General features: G+C 38.4%; 1 protein-coding gene across 2 annotated transcripts in view; it reads right to left on the minus strand.

Annotated features, from left to right (window-relative positions):
* Positions 1-24,374, minus strand: part of DYSF (dysferlin) — a 283,259-nt gene that overhangs the window by 210,347 nt on the left and 48,538 nt on the right. For both annotated transcript variants that reach the window (XM_075261820.1, XM_075261819.1), the window contains exons 4-8: positions 13,157-13,262; positions 9,036-9,177; positions 8,346-8,536; positions 1,086-1,214; positions 939-1,001 (exon numbers count right to left, since the gene is read on the minus strand). In XM_075261820.1, coding sequence (XP_075117921.1) covers positions 939-1,001; positions 1,086-1,214; positions 8,346-8,536; positions 9,036-9,177; positions 13,157-13,262 — 631 coding nt within the window. The remainder of the gene's footprint in view (positions 1-938; positions 1,002-1,085; positions 1,215-8,345; positions 8,537-9,035; positions 9,178-13,156; positions 13,263-24,374) is intronic.

Here is a 24,374-nt window from a genome sequence, read left to right on the forward strand (position 1 = left end):
TGGGGTATATATGATGAGGTTCTGCAGCAGCTGGGGTGTGTATGATGAGGTTCTGCAGTAGCTGTGGTATATATGATGAGGTTCTGCAGTAGCTGAGGTGTATATGATGAGGTTCTGCAGCAGCTGGGGTGTGTATGATGAGGTTCTGCAGTAGCTGTGGTGTATATGATGAGGTTCTGCAGCAGCTGGGGTGTGTATGATGAGGTTCTGCAGTAGCTGAGGTATATATGATGAGGTTCTGCAGTAGCTGAGGTATATGATGAGGTTCTGCAGCAGCTGAGGTGTATATGATGAGGTTCTGCAGCCGCTGGGGTATATATGATGAGGTTCTGCAGTAGCTGAGGTGTATATGATGAGGTTCTGCAGTAGCTGGGGTGTATATGATGAGGTTCTGCAGTAGCTGAGGTATATGATGAGGTTCTGCAGTAGCTGAGGTGTATATGATGAGGTTCTGCAGCCGCTGGGGTATATATGATGAGGTTCTGCAGTAGCTGAGGTGTATATGATGAGGTTCTGCAGTAGCTGAGGTATATGATGAGGTTCTGCAGTAGCTGTGGTGTATATGATGAGGTTCTGCAGCCGCTGAGGTATATATGATGAGGTTCTGCAGTAGCTGAGGTGTATATGATGAGGTTCTGCAGTAGCTGTGGTGTATATGATGAGGTTCTGCAGCAGCTGAGGTGTATATGATGAGGTTCTGCAGCAGCTGAGGTGTATATGATAAGGTTCTGCAGCCGCTGTGTTTGTTTAATGAGGTTCTGCAGTAGCTGTATGTGTATAATGAGGTTCTGCAGTAACTGTATGTGTATAATGAGGTTCTGCAGCACTAGTCTGTGTAATACATATTACAGCCGGAATGAGAGGTTGTCACAGCCCCGCCCCTTCTGCTCCTATTACACAGCATTCATCTCACCATCCCCCAGCACTGGAATACTTACAGTAAGGAACACGGGCTCATCGAAGAGCTCAGCCGGAGACTCAAAGAAGTTAAAGAAAAAAGTCTAAAATGCAAAAGAAACAGAAGCAACAGCTTAATATATAAGTCTGACAACTCCGCCCACAAGAGTGCCCGCCACAGATATTACCTCATCAAAGTACGGGCTGTTACCCTTCCGAATCCGTGTCCTCTTGGTCTGTCCAGCGACTGTCACCTTCACAACAGGTTTAATGTTGATGCCGAGTAATTGTCGCCCTTCAATCACCCGAACCCGGATCTAAGGAAACAATCAGCAAGAATTGTCACCGATAAATCCCCCTTATCCTGTATTATACCCCAGAGCTGCACTCACTATTCTGCTGGTACAGTCACCGTGTACATACATTACATTACTTATCCTGTATTATACTCCAGAGCTGCGCTCACTATTCTGCTGGTACAGTCACTGTGTACATACATTACATTACTTATCCTGTATTATACTCCAGAGCTGCGCTCACTATTCTGCTGGTGCAGTCACTGTGTACATACATTACATTACTTATCCTGTATTATACTCCAGAGCTGCGCTCACTATTCTGCTGGTACAGTCACTGTGTACATACATTACATTACTTATCCTGTATTATACTCCAGAGCTGCGCTCACTATTCTGCTGGTACAGTCACTGTGTACATACATTACTTATCCTGTATTATACTCTAGAGCTGCACTCACTATTCTGCTGGTACAGTCACTGTGTACATACATTACATTACTTATCCTGTATTATACTCCAGAGCTGCGCTCACTATTCTGCTGGTACAGTCACTGTGTACATACATTACATTACTTATCCTGTATTATACTCCAGAGCTGCGCTCACTATTCTGCTGGTACAGTTACTGTGTACATACATTACTTATCTTGTATTATACCCCAGAGCTGCGCTCACTATTCTGCTGGTGCAGTCACTGTGTACATACATTACATTACTTATCCTGTATTATACTCCAGAGCTGCGCTCACTAATCTGCTGGTACAGTCACTGTGTACATACATTACATTACTTATCCTGTATTATACCCCAGAGCTGCGCTCACTATTCTGCTGGTGCAGTCACTGTGTACATACATTACATTACTTATCCTGTATTATACCCCAGAGCTGCGCTCACTATTCTGCTGGTGCAGTCACTGTGTACATACATTACATTACTTATCCTGTATTATACCCCAGAGCTGCGCTCACTATTCTGCTGGTACAGTCACGGTGTACATACATTACATTACTTATCCTGTATTATACTCCAGAGCTGCGCTCACTATTCTGCTGGTGCAGTCACTGTGTACATACATTACATTACTTATCCTGTATTATACTCCAGAGCTGCACTCACTATTCTGCCGGTACAGTCACTGTGTGCATATACATTACATTACTTATCCTGTATTATACTCTAGAGCTGCACTCTCTATTCTGCTGGTACAGTCACTGTGTACATACATTACATTACTTATCCTGTATTATACTCCAGAGCTGCGCTCACTATTCTGCTGGTACAGTCACCGTGTACATACATTACATTACTTATCCTGTATTATACTCCAGAGCTGCGCTCACTATTCTGCTGGTACAGTCACTGTGTACATACATTACTTATCTTGTATTATACCCCAGAGCTGCGCTCACTATTCTGCTGGTGCAGTCACTGTGTACATACATTACTTATCCTGTATTATACTCCAGAGCTGCGCTCACTATTCTGCTGGTAGAGTCACTGTGTACATACATTACATTACTTATCCTGTATTATACTCCAGAGCTGCGCTCACTATTCTGCTGGTACAGTCACTGTGTACATACATTACATTACTTATCCTGTATTATACTCCAGAGCTGTGCTCACTATTCTGCTGGTACAGTCACTGTGTATATACATTACATTACTTATCCTGTATTATACTCCAGAGCTGCGCTCACTATTCTGCTGGTACAGTCACTGTGTACATACATTACTTATCTTGTATTATACCCCAGAGCTGCGCTCACTATTCTGCTGGTGCAGTCACTGTGTACATACATTACTTATCCTGTATTATACTCCAGAGCTGTGCTCACTATTCTGCTGGTACAGTCACTGTGTACATACATTACATTACTTATCCTGTATTATACTCCAGAGCTGCGCTCACTATTCTGCTGGTGCAGTCACTGTGTACATACATTACTTATCCTGTATTATACTCCAGAGCTGCGCTCACTATTCTGCTGGTGCAGTCACTGTGTACATACATTACATTACTTATCCTGTATTATACTCCAGAGCTGCGCTCACTATTCTGCTGGTGCAGTCACTGTGTACATACATCACATTACTTATCCTGTATTATACTCCAGAGCTGCGCTCACTATTCTTCTGGTACAGTCACTGTGTACATACATTACATTACTTATCCTGTATTATACTCCAGAGCTGCGCTCACTATTCTGCTGGTACAGTCACTGTGTACATACATTACTTATCCTGTATTATACTCCAGAGCTGCGCTCACTATTCTGCTGGTACAGTCACTGTGTACATACATTACATTACTTATCCTGTATTATACTCCAGAGCTGCGCTCACTATTCTTCTGGTACAGTCACTGTGTACATACATTACATTACTTATCCTGTATTATACTCCAGAGCTGCGCTCACTATTCTGCTGGTACAGTCACTGTGTACATACATTACATTACTTATCCTGTATTATACTCCAGAGCTGCGCTCACTAATCTGCTGGTACAGTCACTGTGTACATACATTACATTACTTATCCTGTATTATACCCCAGAGCTGCGCTCACTATTCTGCTGGTGCAGTCACTGTGTACATACATTACATTACTTATCCTGTATTATACCCCAGAGCTGCGCTCACTATTCTGCTGGTGCAGTCACTGTGTACATACATTACATTACTTATCCTGTATTATACCCCAGAGCTGCGCTCACTATTCTGCTGGTGCAGTCACGGTGTACATACATTACATTACTTATCCTGTATTATACTCCAGATCTGCGCTCACTATTCTGCTGGTACAGTCACTGTGTACATACATTACATTACTTATCCTGTATTATACTCCAGAGCTGCGCTCACTATTCTGCTGGTGCAGTCACTGTGTACATACATTACATTACTTATCCTGTATTATACTCCAGAGCTGCGCTCACTATTCTGCTGGTACAGTCACTGTGTACATACATTACATTACTTATCCTGTATTATACCCCAGAGCTGCGCTCACTATTCTGCTGGTGCAGTCACTGTGTACATACATTACATTACTTATCCTGTATTATACTCCAGAGCTGCGCTCACTATTCTGCTGATACAGTCACTGTGTACATACATTACATTACTTATCCTGTATTATACCCCAGAGCTGCGCTCACTATTCTGCTGGTACAGTCACTGTGTACATACATTACATTACTTATCCTGTATTATACTCCAGAGCTGCGCTCACTATTCTTCTGGTACAGTCACTGTGTACATACATTACATTACTTATCCTGTATTATACTCCAGAGCTGCGCTCACTATTCTGCTGGTACAGTCACTGTGTACATACATTACATTACTTATCCTATATTATACTCCAGAGCTGCGCTCACTATTCTGCTGGTACAGTCACTGTGTACATACATTACTTATCTTGTATTATACCCCAGAGCTGCGCTCACTATTCTGCTGGTGCAGTCACTGTGTACATACATTACATTACTTATCCTGTATTATACTCCAGAGCTACGCTCACTATTCTGCTGGTACAGTCACTGTGTACATACATTACATTACTTATCCTGTATTATACCCCAAAGCTGCGCTCACTATTCTGCTGGTGCAGTCACTGTGTACATACATTACATTACTTATCCTGTATTATACCCCAGAGCTGCGCTCACTATTCTGCTGGTGCAGTCACGGTGTACATACATTACATTACTTATCCTGTATTATACTCCAGATCTGCGCTCACTATTCTGCTGGTACAGTCACTGTGTACATACATTACATTACTTATCCTGTATTATACTCCACAGCTGCGCTCACTATTCTGCTGGTGCAGTCACTGTGTACATACATTACATTACTTATCCTGTATTATACTCCAGAGCTGCGCTCACTATTCTGCTGGTACAGTCACTGTGTACATACATTACATAACTTATCCTGTATTATACCCCAGAGCTGCGCTCACTATTCTGCTGGTGCAGTCACTGTGTACATACATTACATTACTTATCCTGTATTATACTCCAGAGCTGCGCTCACTATTCTGCTGGTGCAGTCACTGTGTACATACATTACATTACTTATCCTGTATTATACTCCAGAGCTGCGCTCACTATTCTGCTGGTACAGTCACTGTGTACATACATTACATTACTTATCCTGTATTATACCCCAGAGCTGCGCTCACTATTCTGCTGGTACAGTCACTGTGTACATACATTACATTACTTATCCTGTATTATGCTCCAGAGCTGCGCTCACTATTCTGCTGGTGCAGTCACTGTGTACATACATTACATTACTTATCCTGTATTATACACCAGAGCTGCGCTCACTATTCTGCTGGTGCAGTCACTGTGTACATACATTACATTACTTATCCTGTATTATACTTCAGAGCTGCGCTCACTATTCTGCTGGTACAGTCACTGTGTACATACATTACATTACTTATCCTGTATTATACCCCACAGCTGCGCTCACTATTCTGCTGGTACAGTCACTGTGTACATACATTACATTACTTATCCTGTATTATACTCTAGAGCTGCACTCTCTATTCTGCTGGTACAGTCACTGTGTACATACATTACATTACTTATCCTGTATTATACTCCAGAGCTGCACTCACTATTCTGCTGGTACAGTCACTGTGTACATACATTACATTACTTATCCTGTATTATACTCCAGAGCTGCACTCACTATTCTGCTGGTACAGTCACTGTGTATATACATTACATTACTTATCCTGTATTATACTCCAGAGCTGCGCTCACTATTCTGCTGGTACAGTCACTGTGTACATACATTACTTATCCTGTATTATACTCCAGAGCTGCGCTCACTATTCTGCTGGTACAGTCACTGTGTACATACATTACATTACTTATCCTGTATTGTACTCCAGAGCTGCGCTCACTATTCTGCTGGTACAGTCACTGTGTACATACATTACATTACTTATCCTGTATTATACTCCAGAGCTGCGCTCACTATTCTGCTGGTGCAGTCACTGTGTACATACATTACATTACTTATCCTGTATTATACTCCAGAGCTGCGCTCACTATTCTGCTGGTACAGTCACTGTGTACATACATTACATTACTTATCCTGTATTATACTCCAGAGCTGCGCTCACTATTCTGCTGGTGCAGTCACGGTGTACATACATTACATTACTTATCCTGTATTATACTCCAGAGCTGCGCTCACTATTCTGCTGGTGCAGTCACTGTGTACATACATTACATTACTTATCCTGTATTATACTCCAGAGCTGCGCTCACTATTCTGCTGGTACAGTCACTGTGTACATACATTACATTACTTATCCTGTATTATACTCCAGAGCTGCGCTCACTATTCTGCTGGTGCAGTCACTGTGTACATACATTACATTACTTATCCTGTATTATACTCCAGAGCTGCGCTCACTATTCTGCTGGTGCAGTCACTGTGTACATACATTACATTACTTATCCTGTATTATACTCCAGAGCTGTGCTCACTATTCTGCTGGTACAGTCACTGTGTACATACATTACATTACTTATCCTGTATTATACTCCAGAGCTGCGCTCACTATTCTGCTGGTACAGTCACTGTGTACATACATTACATTACTTATCCTGTATTATACTCCAGAGCTGCGCTCACTATTCTGCTGGTACAGTCACTGTGTACATACATTACATTACTTATCCTGTATTATACTCCAGAGCTGTGCTCACTATCCTGCTGGTGCAGTCACTGTGTACATACATTACATTACTTATCCTGTATTATACTCCAGAGCTGCGCTCACTATTCTGCTGGTACAGTCACTGTGTACATACATTACATTACTTATCCTGTATTATACTCCAGAGCTGCGCTCACTATTCTGCTGGTGCAGTCACTGTGTACATACATTACATTACTTATCCTGTATTATACTCCAGAGCTGCGCTCACTATTCTGCTGGTGCAGTCACTGTGTACATACATTACATTACTTATCCTGTATTATACTCCAGAGCTGCGCTCACTATTCTGCTGGTGCAGTCACTGTGTACATAAATTACATTACTTATCCTGTATTGTACTCCAGAGCTGCACTCACTATTCTGCTGGTGCAGTCACTGTGTACATACATTACATTACTTATCCTGTATTATACTCCAGAGCTGTGCTCACTATTCTGCTGGTACAGTCACTGTGTACATACATTACATTACTTATCCTGTATTATACTCCAGAGCTGCGCTCACTGTTCTGCTGGTGCAGTCACTGTGTACATACATTACATTACTTATCCTGTATTATACTCCAGAGCTGCGCTCACTATTCTGCTGGTACAGTCACTGTGTACATACATTACATTACTTATCCTGTATTATACTCCAGAGCTGCGCTCACTATTCTGCTGGTACAGTCACTGTGTATATACATTACATTACTTATCCTGTATTATACTCCAGAGCTGCGCTCACTATTCTGCTGGTACAGTCACTGTGTACATACATTACATTACTTATCCTGTATTATACTCCAGAGCTGCGCTCACTATTCTGCTGGTACAGTCACTGTGTACATACATTACATTACTTATCCTGTATTATACCCCAGAGCTGCGCTCACTATTCTGCTGGTACAGTCACTGTGTATATACATTACATTACTTATCCTGTATTATACTCCAGAACTGCGCTCACTATTCTGCTGGTGCAGTCACTGTGTACATACATTACATTACTTATCCTGTATTATACTCCAGAGCTGCGCTCACTATTCTGCTGGTACAGTCACTATGTACATACATTACATTACTTATCCTGTATTATACTCCAGAGCTGCGCTCACTATTCTGCAGGTACAGTCACTGTGTACATACATTACATTACTTATCCTGTATTATACTCCAGAGCTGCGCTCACTATTCTGCTGGTACAGTCACTGTGTACATACATTACATTACTTATCCTGTATTATACTCCAGAGCTGCGCTCACTATTCTGCTGGTACAGTCACTATAATACGGTATATACATCACTGGCTGACTATTTAGTGCCCCCTGTTGTCTCTGACTGTCATTTTCGGATATGCCGCTGCCTCTTCCTATGACATTCTGTTGTCCTTGTCATGGGGGCACTGCCTACCTGGAAGTCCTGAGGTTTGTTGGACAGCTGTTTTTTGGGCGCACTCTTCCTCCTCTTGATCCCTTGTACGGGGACAATGGCGGCGGTTTTCTTGGGAAGGCTGGGCTGCTCTGATCCCGGCATTAGGGAGGCTGCATCGCCCTCGTCTCCGGTGCCCGCCTGGTCCTCTGTGTCCTCCTCTATGGTGGTATCTAGAGGGAAGGAGAGATGATCCCATACACCTTCTATCTAACACACTGCTACAACATGTACAAGGTGCCAGATAGGTGTAATTACTACATCTTACCACTTGGGGGCACTGTGGTGAAGGTGAACTAATCTGACAGTAATGGAGACTCCACCATAATTTCTTTCCACAATCCCTCCATCATATTCTATGTGTTTTACATCAGGAAACCATTAACAAGCAGGTTACCTGCGGCCGCTGATGGGCACCATGGATCATTGTCACATGATAACCTACTGCTCATTAACATATGCAAATGACCTCAGAAACATGCCGTGAAAGGCTTAGGGTGATGCATATCTGTATATATAAGAAGTATTACCCACATATTGCGGTATACACCATACGGGCTGATGTTATACAATACAAATGATTTGAGTGCATGGATTGTGTGAGTACATTGCTATGCACAGTGTGTAAGCACCATGACCTCACAGCGCCCCATAGTGGAGAGGCGGACATACCAAACTGCAACTGACTAACAGTGTCCAGGTCACTCGATAGAGACGGCGTCGGCTCCTTCACCATCGGTACTGTTGGTGGGACGGGATACACAGGTGCTGCCCCCGGTGGTGGAAAGTATGAAACCTGCAGGGTCAATATGGCCTGAAATACAAGAAACAAGACGAGATGAGATTTGTGATCAATGGAAATGGCGCCAACATTCATCCAATTGTATCAATGTGTCACAGATCATTCTGCCCAATAGATGTGATATATAAAGTGATATACTGAATAATATAGTATTATATTAGACCCCTCTTCATCCTGGGGAATGGGTATATACATATATACTCCTGGATACAATGATCACATGTAACCTCAGGTCTCAGCCAGACCCAATACATATCATTATAGTGCACATATATCTGCTGGGGTGTAGCCAATAGAGGGCAGCAATGGAGAACACTGCAGACACTGGCTGCAACAAGATCCTCCGCCTTACCTATAGTATAAACATACACAATGCTTAGTATATGTATATAACATAGATATAGAGGGGCATATATATACCGTATATATATATCTCATCCGACACAACCTCTGTATGGAAAAAATAGACAGAGCTGCACCAGAGGTATACACAATATCACAGTAGCACATATATGGAGCTCAGGCTCTAGAAAAATGCGGCAGATTGGGTCTCTTTTTGTCCTAAAATGCCCATCCATGTCATGGATCGGAACTAGATCATCACCTCTGTCCTCCTACTTCTGGATTTCTCCATATCCCCTGTGTAACCGGGTCACTACTGAGGAATAAAAATATCACATTCCATGTCCAGAAATGGAAACATAAGCCAGAGAATGAGCAAAGCCAGCTGTTACTCCTCTGACCTGCTGTATTAGGACACAGAATATAAGTACTATAATACTACCTCCTATGTACAAGAATATAACTACTATAATACTCCCTCCTATGTACAAGAATATAACTACTATAATACTGCTCCTATGTACAAGAATATAACTAGTATAATACTGCTCCTATATACAAGAATATAACTACTATAATACTACTCCTATGTACAAGAATATAACTACTATAATACTACCTCCTATGTACAAGAATATAACTACTATAATACTGCTCCTATGTACAAGGATATAACTACTATAATACTACTCCTATGTACAAAAATATAACTACTATAATACTGCTCCTATGTACAAGAATATAACTACTATAATACTACCTCCTATGTACAAGAATATAACTACTATAATACTACCTCCTATGTACAAGAATATAACTACTATAATACTGCTCCTATGTACAAGAATATAACTACTATAATACTGCTCCTATGTACAAGGATATAACTACTATAATACTACTCCTATGTACAAGAATATAACTACTATAATACTACTCCTATGTACAAGAATATAACTACTATAATATTACTCCTATGTACAAGAATATAACTACTATAATACTACTCCTATGTACAAGAATATAACTACTATAATATTACTCCTATGTACAAGAATATAACTACTATAATACTGCTCCTATGTACAAGAATATAACTACTATAATACTGCTCCAATGTACAAGAATATAACTACTATAATACTACTCCTATGTACAAGAATATAACTACTATAATACTACTCCTATGTACAAGAATATAACTACTATAATACTACTCCTATGTACAAGAATATAACTACTATAATACTACTCCTATGTACAAGAATATAACTACTATAATACTACCTCCTATGTACAAGAATATAACTACTATAATACTACCTCCTATGTACAAGAATATAACTACTATAATACTGCTCCTATGTACAAGAATATAACTACTATAATACTACTCCTATGTACAAGAATATAACTACTATAATACTACCTCCTATGTACAAGAATATAACTACTATAATACTACCTCCTATGTACAAGAATATAACTACTATAATACTACTCCTATGTACAAGAATATAACTACTATAATACTGCTCCTATGTACAAGAATATAACTACTATAATACTACCTCCTATGTACAAGAATATAACTACTATAATACTACTCCTATGTACAAGAATATAACTACTATAATACTGCTCCTATGTACAAGAATATAACTACTATAATACTGCCTCATATGTACAAGAATATAACTACTATAATACTACTCCTATGTACAAGAATATAACTACTATAATACTACCTCCTATGTACAAGAATATAACTACTATAATACTACTCCTATGTACAAGAATATAACTACTATAATACTACCTCCTATGTACAAGAATATAACTACTATAATACTACTCCTATGTACAAGAATATAACTACTATAATACTGCCTCCTATGTACAAGAATATAACTACTATAATACTGCTCCTATGTAGAAGAATATAAGTACTATAATACTACTCCTATGTACAAGAATATAACTACTATAATACTACTCCTATGTACAAGAATATAACTACTATAATACTGCTCCTATGTACAAGAATATAACTACTATAATACTACTCCTATGTACAAGAATATAACTACTATAATACTACTCCTATGTACAAGAATATAACTACTATAATACTGCCTCATATGTACAAGAATATAACTACTATAATACTACTCTTATGTACAAGAATATAACTACTATAATACTACCTCCTATGTACAAGAATATAACTACTATAATACTACTCCTATGTACAAGAATATAACTACTATAATACTGCCTCCTATGTACAAGAATATAACTACTATAATACTACCTCCTATGTTCAAGAATATAACTACTATAATACTACTCCTATGTACAAGAATATAACTACTATAATACTACCTCCTATGTACAAGAATATAACTACTATAATACTACTCCTATGTACAAGAATATAACTACTATAATACTACCTCCTATGTACAAGAATATAACTACTATAATACTACTCCTATGTACAAGAATATAACTACTATAATACTACTCCTATGTACAAGAATATAACTACTATAATACTACTCCTATGTACAAGAATATAACTACTATAATACTACTCCTATGTACAAGACTATAACTACTATAATACTACTCCTATGTACAAGAATATAACTACTATAATACTGCCTCCTATGTACAAGAATATAACTACTATAATACTACCTCCTATGTTCAAGAATATAACTACTATAATACTACTCCTACATACAAGAATATAACTACTATAATACTGCTCCTATGTAGAAGAATATAACTACTATAATACTACTCCTATGTAGAAGAATATAACTACTATAATACTACTCCTATGTACAAGAATATAACTACTATAATACTACTCCTATGTAGAAGAATATAACTACTATAATACTACTCCTATGTACAAGAATATAACTACTATAATACTGCTCCTATGTAGAAGAATATAACTACTATAATACTGCTCCTATGTACAAGAATATAACTACTATAATACTACTCCTATGTACAAGAATATAACTACTATAATACTACTCCTATGTACAAGAATATAACTACTATAATACTGCTCCTATGTAGAAGAATATAACTACTATAATACTCCGCCTATGTACAATCACGGGCACAAAATAACGCGGTGTATACGCTCCTAACTCCCATTGAAATGAATGGTAGCATTTTGAGCGCGTCATCTGCCGGCACGTGTATACGTGCCAGATCACGCTCAACGTTATATCGTGTGAACTTACCCTAATATTGTGTTATTTTGTTACCTTTTCTTGCATATACTGTAGAGCACTGAACTCTTTTGTTATTACATTCTTAAATTTTAGGTTACTTTGTGCCCCTCTATGAACCCTTTACCTGTTTTCAGGTGTGCCTGACTGTTGGAGAGACGCCTGTATATGTCAGTGAGGTTTCTGCTGAGCCTGTCCAGTCGGTGGTGGTGGCGGTGTGTATTTGGGGTGTGTGGACTGTGTTGGGTGCCATTTACGCTCAGTTTTCAGCCTGACTGAAGGGTGAGTGAGTGGAGTGAGGTGAGCGCTGACAGTCGCACCCGTGTCATGGGCTATGACGCCCCGTACAGATCCTTGAGGAGCCCCAGACTATCGTATACGCTGTCACTTACCCCAGTGCTCATTTTCTTGCTATCCTGGAGAGGAGAGTTATAAGTCGCTGTCAGGTTGGGGGAATTAAGTAAATCTCGCAGGGGTATCCTCGCCTCGCCCAGCAATCTGTCACAAAGAAAACACAGAAGTGGTTATTAGCAATTGTGGACAATATCATCCAAATCAGAGGGTGGTATACAGTATATTCATAGCCCACATGTGACCCCGAATCCTCCGACAAACGCACATACATGTCTGGGATATTCTGTGACCTACACCACTGGTGGAAGACTCTGAATAGCCATACAATCACATACATCGCCCATTGACCCCAAAAATAAAAGATATACTAAGAATTTTTTGTGATGCCCATAGTATTATAAAAGTGTGGTGTGTATATATATATATACAGTTACAGGATATTCCATCCTATACCAGACTAATGGGGTCAACTGGACACTATTCAGGTCAATGGGGACCTGTGGGGGAATTCAGGGAATGGACTAGACACAAAGACGTAACTGCAAAATCCTGGGCCCCAATGCGATCTATGGAAGGGGGCCCCTCATGTCCTATCTGTATTGGTGATGTCTTCTTATGCTGTAGAGATGCAACCAACGAACAAGAACAAAGTGACCCGGGCAGCCAAATATAATCAAAGTACAATAGCTATAGAGAGTCCAGTAAACACCTCTAGGCTCCTGGGCCCGGTAATGATGCAACCCTGCAACCCTTATATCTACTGTATGTTCCTGACGGGACGGATCGCTTAATGACTTGAGTTGCTCCCTCACCCCAGTCTATGTGCCCTTCCTAGAGGGACACAGTGCACGGGACACCATGGACATGCCTCCAAAACTGTGCCGGACTCTGTGGGACAATCTGGAATTCCAGGCGCTGTCCTGTTTGGTGCGAGCTATGTCCCGGCTTCAACTCATCTGCTTTGAGTTACATACAATGGTGAAACAGGGAGGTGAACAGCAGGGGAAGGGGAGAGGTGAGTATTAGGTTTTTATGTTTAATGGCTTAAGGGCACCAGGAGGGAATATAATAAGGTGGCGGCATCTGCAGGGGGAATTTATGCTGTGGGCGCAACAATTGGAAGGGGACATTAGATTGCAGGGGCAGCTGGAGGGGGACACCAAACTGGAATAAACTATAGGGGGGACATTAAATTGTTGGGGGTAGCTGCGGGAGGACTGAATACTGTAGAGGCAGAAGGCGCTGGACATTATAATGTGGGAACAAATTGAAGGGGACATTATAATGTGAGAGCAACTGGAGAGGGGCACTATAATATGGGGGCAACTGGAGAGGGGCATTATAATATGGGGGCAACTGGAGAGGGGCATTATAATGTGAGAGCAACTGGAGAGGGGCACTATAATATGGGGCAACTGGAGAGGGGCACTATAATATGGAGGCAACTGGAGAGGGGCATTATAATGTGACAACAACTGGAGAGGGGCATTATAATATGGGAGCAACTGGAGAGGGGCATTATAATATGGGGGCAACTGGAGAGGGGCACTATAATATGGGGGCAACTGGAGAGGGGCATTATAATGTGAGAGCAACCGGAGAGGGGCACTATAATATGGGGGCATCTGGAGAGAGGCATTATAATATGAGAGCAACTGGAGAGGGGCACTATAATATGGGGGCAACTGGAGAGGGGCACTATAATAAGGGGCAACTGGAGAGGGGCACTATAATATGGGGGCAACTGGAGAGGGGCATTATAATGTGAGAGCAACTGGAGAGGAGCATTATAATATGGGCGCATACCATGTGAGGGTGACTGAAGGGATGTTATACGGTGTAGAGGCCTATACTCCATTGTGGCAGTTCCAAGCCCTCCAAGTGTCTTGCTTGTGTCTCTTGCCCCTTGACCTAAGTTTGCACACATCTCTGAGGGCAAGTAAGGACAACTGTCCATTCCTTCTTTCCCCAAATATTTGCCCCATACCATACGGCCGCCGTTATTTCCATACAAACACATAACGTTGATGGGACCCTTGTTGGGACGTTCTCCACCACTAATGACGTCGTGTTCCGATGCAAGACATGAACATGTCCATAGCAATCGCTGAGCGGAAAAATCCACCTTGGCCGCGAGACGAAGCGCCATTACGGTAATTCTCACACTTCTCCTGGCACACAGAGATTATTAATAGGCCCCTGTAATAATGTCCGCAGTGTCGGAGGTGGGAAGTCATCTCCTCAAGGAACAAACACAGGAAATGGACGGAGGAAGCCTCATTGACAGCCTCGAGCCGGAGCGGGAAACCCTCATGGCATGTAAACTGAAAGTGACTCGGATAACATCTTATCTTCTGGTTATTTTTATAGAAGACATTCATATAAATAACTTCTCTCCTAGACAATGGCGTCTGCTGGCACGAGGAAGAAAGAACAGCAGGAAATACCGGGAAAGTTCAATGGCTCCACCCGTAGAAGTACACGGAGCGGCACCTCACAAGGAATCCTCCACACTCCTAATGTAATGAGTGACACCGAAATGTAAATTTGGAAAGTTGTAGACTGACTTACAGCTTAGCGAGCTGCTTTGTGTACCCCAAATACTCGTGGCCACCACCACTGACCTCGGGCACAGCAGAAACCTCAGTCACATATACACAAGTCTCTCCAACAGTCAGAACCGCACAGACTTCACAAAGGTAACGGGATCAAGAGCAAATACAAAGTAACCTGAAATGTAACAATTTAATACCAAAGTGTTCCGCTGCTCGATGTATAAAAAACTGACAGACAAGCAGAACAGTCTTAAAATAACAGGGGAAACAGAATAGACCTGATAACATAGAGGCCTTCTGGTTCCAAGGACGTGACCCATAGCTCCAAGGTATTGTGTTTAGCTACCCCGTCCTGCCTGAGTCTTCAACACCTCTCCCCTTCTACATCTAGAACAAGCTGGGTAATGGCTGGTTTCATCTGTGCCTTGGAAAGAAGGATACTTACCAGATGGCGGAGGTTGCGGTCCGGGCACACTCTCTTATACCTGAATGACCAAGAAGTTGTAAAGCAATAAACTTGCCTGGTAGTATGTCTGGTACTCTGGTCTTGATGGTGGGAAGAAAGACACCTGACCCCCCCCCTGACATTACTTGAATAGACATGTACCAATGTAATGAACTGATGCTACGTGTATAAGCAATACATTCACTAAATATATATATATATACAGTCCTATGAAAAAGTTTGGGCACCCCTATTAATCTTAATCATTTTTAGTTCTAAATATTTTGGTGTTTGCAGCAGCCATTTCAGTTTGATATATCTAATAACTGATGGACACAGTAATATTTCAGGATTGAAATGAGGTTTATTGTACTAACAGAAAATGCGCAATATGCATTAAACCAAAATTTGACCGGTGCAAAAATATGGGCACCTCAACAGAAAAGTGACATTAATATTTAGTAGATCCTCCTTTTGCAAAGATAACAGCCTCTAGTCGCTTCCTGTAGCTTTTAATCAGTTCCTGGATCCTGGATGAAGGTATTTTGGACCATTTCTTTCTACAAAACAATTCAAGTTCAGTTAAGTTTGATGGTGGCCGAACATGGACAGCCCGCTCTCAAATGATCTGAAAACAAAGATTGTTCAACATAGTTGTTCAGGGGAAGGATACAAAACGTTGTCTCAGAGATTTAACCTGTCAGTTTCCACTGTGAGGAACATAGTAAGGAAATGGAAGACCACAGGGACAGTTCTTGTTAAGTCCAGAAGTGGCAGGCCAAGAAAAATATCAGAAAGGCAGAGAAGAAGAATGGTGAGAACAGTCAAGGACAATCCACAGACCACCTCCAAAGAGCTGCAGCATCATCTTGCTGCAGATGGTGTCACTGTGCATCGGTCAACTATACAGCGCACTTTGCACAAGGAGAAGCTGTATGGGAGAGTGATGAGAAAGAAGCCGTTTCTGCACGTACGCCACAAATAGAGTTGCCTGAGGTATGATAAAGCACATTTGGACAAGGCAGCTTCATTTTGGAAACAAAAATTGAGTTGTTTGGTTATAAAAAAAGGCGTTATGCATGGCGTCCAAAAAGAAACAGCATTCCAAGAAAAACACATGCTACCCACTGTAAGATTTGGTGGAGATTCCATCATGCTTTGGGGCTGTGTGGCCAATGCCGGCATCGGGAATCTTGTTAAAGTTGAGGGTCGCATGGATTCCACTCAGTATCAGCAGATTCTTGAGAATAATGTTCAAGAATCAGTGACGAAGTTGAAGTTACGCCGGGGATGGATATTTCAGCAAGACAATGATCCAAAACACCGCTCCAAATCCTCAGGCATTCATGCAGAGGAACAATGACAATGTTCTGGAATGGCCATCCCAGTCCCCAGACCTGAATATCATTGAACATCTGTGGGATGATTGGAAGCGGGCTGTCCATGCTCGGCGACCATCTAACTTAACTGAACTTGAATTGTTTGTCCAAAATACCTTTATCCAGGATCCAGGAACTGATTAAAAGCTACAGGAAGCGACTAGAGGCTGTTATCTTTGCAAAAGGAGGATCTACTAAATATTAATGTCACTTTTCTGTTGAGGTGCCCATACTTTTGCACCAGTCAAATTTTGGTTTAATGCATATTGCACATTTTCTGTTAGTACAATAAACCTCATTTCAATCCTGAAATATTACTGTGTCCATCAGTTATTAGATATATCAAACTGAAATGGCTGTTGCAAATACCAAAATATTTAGAACTAAAAATGATTAAGATTAATAGGGGTGCCCAAACTTTTTCATAGGACTGTATGTGTGTGTGTATATAATGACACAGAGCAGCCAATCACTTTAACAGTCCAGCTATCTCTGTAGGACGCCACATGTCCCCGGCCACTGATGCAGTGTCTATAGGCGTCACCTTGTCCTGCCACCTCCCGATTCAGGACCCGGTTGCCCATTTAAGGTTCTCGATGTAACGCACAGTAGTAAAATATCCCAGCTGGTTCCTCCTTCCCTTTTGTGGAGTTCCTGCACATTCATCTTCAGGATGCATCACGGGAAGCCACAAGGACATCAGGAAGTAGACCAGGCCACCACCAATATCCTAATGGGTGAGAGGAACCTCCAATAAATGTAAAGCGTGTTCCGCTATTATGTGGCGAGCCGATGGAGCCGCAGGTATTATACATTACTGACTCTCCAGCCAGGTATTGATCGGCAGAGATCAGACGTCTACTCAAGGTAAAAGCTTCCCTATAATAGTGGTCCAAAGGATTCTGGGACTAGACGGACAGGGCTGAAGACAGAAGAGCAGCTCGAAGCTCTCAGACCTTGATACACCATGTATACAGTATACAGAGCACAGGCTCGACCATATAGCTCTGAACTGCAGGATTATATTGTGTGCGTGATATGTGACTACCCCCCGCAACACCTCCAACCACTGCCTATAGGGAATGCGTCACCAAAAATACTATGCAATTTTCACTCTGTCCACTAAGCCTAATGGCAGTCTTGCACTTGCTAATTCTATAAGAGTTTTCATTTGCAGCAGTGCCTTCATTTACATCACAATCCAGACAGACAGGATGACAATAGAAGATAACACCTCTATAGATAACATCCATAGTGAGCCATCATTACATCACTCCTGACAATAGATGATGTCACAGCTTAGCTCTGCCCCCTCGCTGCACAGAGCGTGTCTAGGAAACTCTCCCATAGACCTCGTTCAGTCGGTTCCAGACTATTGCTACCTATGGCCATGACTGTGCTGTAAAGCAGATCACTAAATGCTGTTACAAGAGCAGAGGAGGAGCTCAGACAAGATGGCCGCCCCCATAATCATGGACAGAAAATAGAATAATAAAAATTTACAATCAGAATCAAAAATGTGGGGATCCATTCCATTTCTCTCTATGCAATGAGCTACGGACCTCCAGTGGTGGGTCGGTATAGGATGGCTACCTATATACTGCCTACAACTGCGGCACAGGACAGTAATAAAGGGGCTAGTACTACTAGAGCTTGTGTACTATCCTATACATGAACTGACTCAAGACAATATGGCGGTAGGTCCTCCATGGCCCAGGGGCACCCTATGAGTTACAGCATCGCCCGCCATACATATATTCTTGTACATAGGATTAGTATTATATTAGTTATATTCTTGTACATAGGAGTAGTATTATAGTAGTTATATTCTTGTACATAGGAGTAGTATTATAGTAGTTATATTCTTGTACATAGGAGTAGTATTATAGTAGTTATATTCTTGTACATAGGAGTAGTATTATAGTAGTTATATTCTTGTACATAGGAGTAGTATTATAGTAGTTATATTCTTGTACATAGGAGTAGTATTATAGTAGTTATATTCTTGTACATAGGAGTAGTATTATAGTAGTTATATTCTTGTACATAGGAGTAGTATTATAGTAGTTATATTCTTGTACATAGGAGTAGTATTATAGTAGTTATATTCTTGTACATAGGTGCAGTATTATAGTAGTTATATTCTTGTACATAGGAGCAGTATTATAGTAGTTATATTCTCGTACATAGGAGCAGTATTATAGTAGTTATATTCTTGTACACAGAAGCAGTATTATAGTAGTTATATTCTTGTACATAGGAGTAGTATTATAGTAGTTATATTCTTGTACATAGGAGGTAGTATTATAGTAGTTATATTCTTGTACATAGGAGCAGTATTATAGTAGTTATATTCTTGTACATAGGAGTAGTATTATAGTAGTTATATTCTTGTACATAGGAGTAGTATTATAGTAGTTATATTCTTGTACATAGGAGTAGTATTATAGTAGGTATATTCTTGTACATAGGAGCAGTATTATAGTAGGTATATTCTTGTACATAGGGGGTAGTATTATAGTAGTTATATTCTTGTACATAGGAGTAGCATTATAGTAGTTATATTCTTGTACATAGGAGTAGTATTATAGTAGTTATATTCTTGTACATAGGAGTAGTATTATAGTAGGTATATTCTTGTACATAGGAGTAGTATTATAGTAGTTATATTCTTCTACATAGGAGTAGTATTATAGTAGTTATATTCTTGTACATAGGAGTAGTATTATAGTAGGTATATTCTTGTACATAGGAGCAGTATTATAGTAGTTATATTCTTGTACATAGGAGTAGTATTATAGTAGGTATATTCTTGTACATAGGAGTAGTATTATAGTAGTTATATTCTTGTACATAAGAGTAGTATTATAGTAGTTATATTCTTGTACATAGGAGCAGTATTATAGTAGGTATATTCTTGTACATAGGGGGTAGTATTATAGTAGTTATATTCTTGTACATAGGAGTAGCATTATAGTAGTTATATTCTTGTACATAGGAGTAGTATTATAGTAGTTATATTCTTGTACATAGGAGTAGTATTATAGTAGGTATATTCTTGTACATAGGAGTAGTATTATAGTAGTTATATTCTTCTACATAGGAGTAGTATTATAGTAGTTATATTCTTGTACATAGGAGTAGTATTATAGTAGGTATATTCTTGTACATAGGAGCAGTATTATAGTAGTTATATTCTTGTACATAGGAGTAGTATTATAGTAGGTATATTCTTGTACATAGGAGTAGTATTATAGTAGTTATATTCTTGTACATAAGAGTAGTATTATAGTAGTTATATTCTTGTACATAGGAGCAGTATTATAGTAGTTATATTCTTGTACATAGGAGGCAGTATTATAGTAGTTATATTCTTGTACATATGAGCAGTATTATAGTAGTTATATTCTTGTACATAGGAGCAGTATTATAGTAGTTATATTCTTGTACATAGGAGTAGTATTATAGTAGTTATATTCTTGTACATAGGGGGTAGTATTATAGTAGTTATATTCTTGTACATAGGAGCAGTATTATAGTAGTTATATTCTTGTACATAGGAGTAGTATTATAGTAGTTATATTCTTGTACATAGGAGCAGTATTATAGTAGTTATATTCTTGTACATATGAGCAGTATTATAGTAGTTATATTCTTGTACATATGAGCAGTATTATAGTAGTTATATTCTTGTACATATGAGCAGTATTATAGTAGGTATATTCTTGTACATAGGAGCAGTATTATAGTAGTTATATTCTTGTACATAGGAGTAGTATTATAGTAGGTATATTCTTGTACATAGGGGGTAGTATTATAGTAGTTATATTCTTGTACATAGGAGCAGTATTATAGTAGTTATATTCTTGTACATAGGAGGTAGTATTATAGTAGTTATATTCTTGTACATAGGAGCAGTATTATAGTAGTTATATTCTTGTACATAGGAGTAGTATTATAGTAGTTACATTCTTGTACATAGGAGGTAGTATTATAGTAGTTATATTCTTGTACATATGAGCAGTATTATAGTAGTTATATTCTTGTACATAGGAGTAGTATTATAGTAGTTACATTCTTGTACATAGGAGGTAGTATTATAGTAGTTATATTCTTGTACATAGGAGGTAGTATTATAGTAGTTATATTCTTGTACATAGGAGGTAGTATTATAGTAGTTATATTCTTGTACATAGGAGTAGTATTATAGTAGTTATGTTCTTGTACATAGGAGTAGTATTATAGTAGTTATATTCTTGTACATAGGAACAGTATTATAGTAGTTATATTCTTGTACATAGGAGTAGTATTATAGTAGTTACATTCTTGTACATAGGAGGTAGTATTATAGTAGTTATATTCTTGTACATATGAGCAGTATTATAGTAGTTATATTCTTGTACATAGGAGTAGTATTATAGTAGTTACATTCTTGTACATAGGAGGTAGTATTATAGTAGTTATATTCTTGTACATAGGAGGTAGTATTATAGTAGTTATATTCTTGTACATAGGAGGTAGTATTATAGTAGTTATATTCTTGTACATATGAGCAGTATTATAGTAGTTATATTCTTGTACATAGGAGTAGTATTATAGTAGTTACATTCTTGTACATAGGAGGTAGTATTATAGTAGTTATATTCTTGTACATAGGAGGTAGTATTATAGTAGTTATATTCTTGTACATAGGAGGTAGTATTATAGTAGTTATATTCTTGTACATAGGAGGTAGTATTATAGTAGTTATATCCTTGTACATAGGAGTAGTATTATAGTAGTTATGTTCTTGTACATAGGAGTAGTATTATAGTAGTTATATTCTTATACATAGGAGCAGTATTATAGTAGTTATATTCTTGTACATAGGAGGTAGTATTATAGTAGTTATATTCTTGTACATAGGAGTAGTATTATAGTAGTTATATTCTTGTACATAGGAGTAGTATTATAGTAGTTATATTCTTATACATAGGAGTAGTATTATAGTAGTTATATTCTTGTACATAGGAGCAGTATTATAGTAGTTATATTCTTATACATAGGAGCAGTATTATAGTAGCTATATTCTTGTACATAGGAGGCAGTATTATAGTAGTTATATTCTTGTACATAGGAGGTAGTATTATAGTAGTTATATTCTTGTACATAGGAGTAGTATTATAGTAGTTATATTCTTGTACATAGGAGTAGTATTATAGTAGTTATATTCTTATACATAGGAGTAGTATTATAGTAGTTATATTCTTGTACATAGGAGGTAGTATTATAGTAGTTATATTCTTATACATAGGAGTAGTATTATAGTAGTTATATTCTTGTACATAGGAGGCAGTATTATAGTAGTTATATTCTTGTACATAGGAGGTAGTATTATAGTAGTTATATTCTTGTACATAGGAGTAGTATTATAGTAGTTATATTCTTGTACATAGGAACAGTATTATAGTAGTTATATTCTTGTACATAGGAGTAGTATTATAGTAGTTATATTCTTATACATAGGAGTAGTATTATAGTAGCTATATTCTTGTACATAGGAGGCAGTATTATAGTAGTTATATTCTTGTACATAGGAGGTAGTATTATAGTAGTTATATTCTTGTACATAGGAGTAGTATTATAGTAGTTATAGTCTTGTACATAGGAGGTAGTATTATAGTAGTTATATTCTTATACATAGGAGTAGTATTATAGTAGTTATATTCTTGTACATAGGAGGTAGTATTATAGTAGTTATATTCTTGTACATAGGAGGCAGTATTATAGTAGTTATATTCTTGTACATAGGAGGTAGTATTATAGTAGTTATATTCTTGTACATAGGAGTAGTATTATAGTAGTTATATTCTTGTACATAGGAACAGTATTATAGTAGTTATATTCTTGTACATAGGAGTAGTATTATAGTAGTTATATTCTTATACATAGGAGTAGTATTATAGTAGTTATATTCTTGTACATAGGAGCAGTATTATAGTAGTTATATTCTTGTATATAGGAGTAGTATTATAGTAGTTATATTCTTGTACATAGGAGTAGTATTATAGTAGTTATATTCTTATACATAGGAGTTGTATTATAGTAGTTATATTCTTGTACATAGGAGCAGTATTATAGTAGTTATATTCTTATACATAGGAGCAGTATTATAGTAGTTATATTCTTGTACATAGGAGGTAGTATTATAGTAGTTATATTCTTGTACATAGGAGTAGTATTATAGTAGTTATATTCTTGTACATAGGAGGTAGTATTATAGTAGTTATATTCTTGTACATAGGAGTAGTATTATAGTAGTTATATTCTTGTACATAGGAGGTAGTATTATAGTAGTTATATTCTTGTACATAGGAGCAGTATTATAGTAGTTATATTCTTGTACATAGGAGCAGTATTATAGTAGTTATATTCTTGTACATAGGAGGTATTATTATAGTAGTTATATTCTTGTACATAGGAGTAGTATTATAGTAGTTATATTCTTGTACATAGGAGCAGTATTATATTAGTTATAGTCTTGTACATAGGAGGTAGTATTATAGTAGTTATATTCTTGTACATAGGAGCAGTATTATAGTAGTTATATTCTTGTACATAGGAGTAGTATTATAGTAGTTATATTCTTGTACATAGGAGGCAGTATTATAGTAGTTATATTCTTGTACATAGGAGGTAGTATTATAGTAGTTATATTCTTGTACATAGGAGTAGTATTATAGTAGTTATATTCTTGTACACAGGAGCAGTATTATAGTAGTTATATTCTTGTACATAGGAGGTAGTATTATAGTAGTTATATTCTTGTACATAGGAGCAGTATTATAGTAGTTATATTCTTGTACATAGGAGGTAGTATTATAGTAGTTATATTCTT

Source organism: Leptodactylus fuscus, chromosome 1 (assembly GCF_031893055.1).
Source record: "Leptodactylus fuscus isolate aLepFus1 chromosome 1, aLepFus1.hap2, whole genome shotgun sequence".
In the NCBI taxonomy this organism is placed as follows: domain Eukaryota; kingdom Metazoa; phylum Chordata; class Amphibia; order Anura; family Leptodactylidae; genus Leptodactylus; species Leptodactylus fuscus.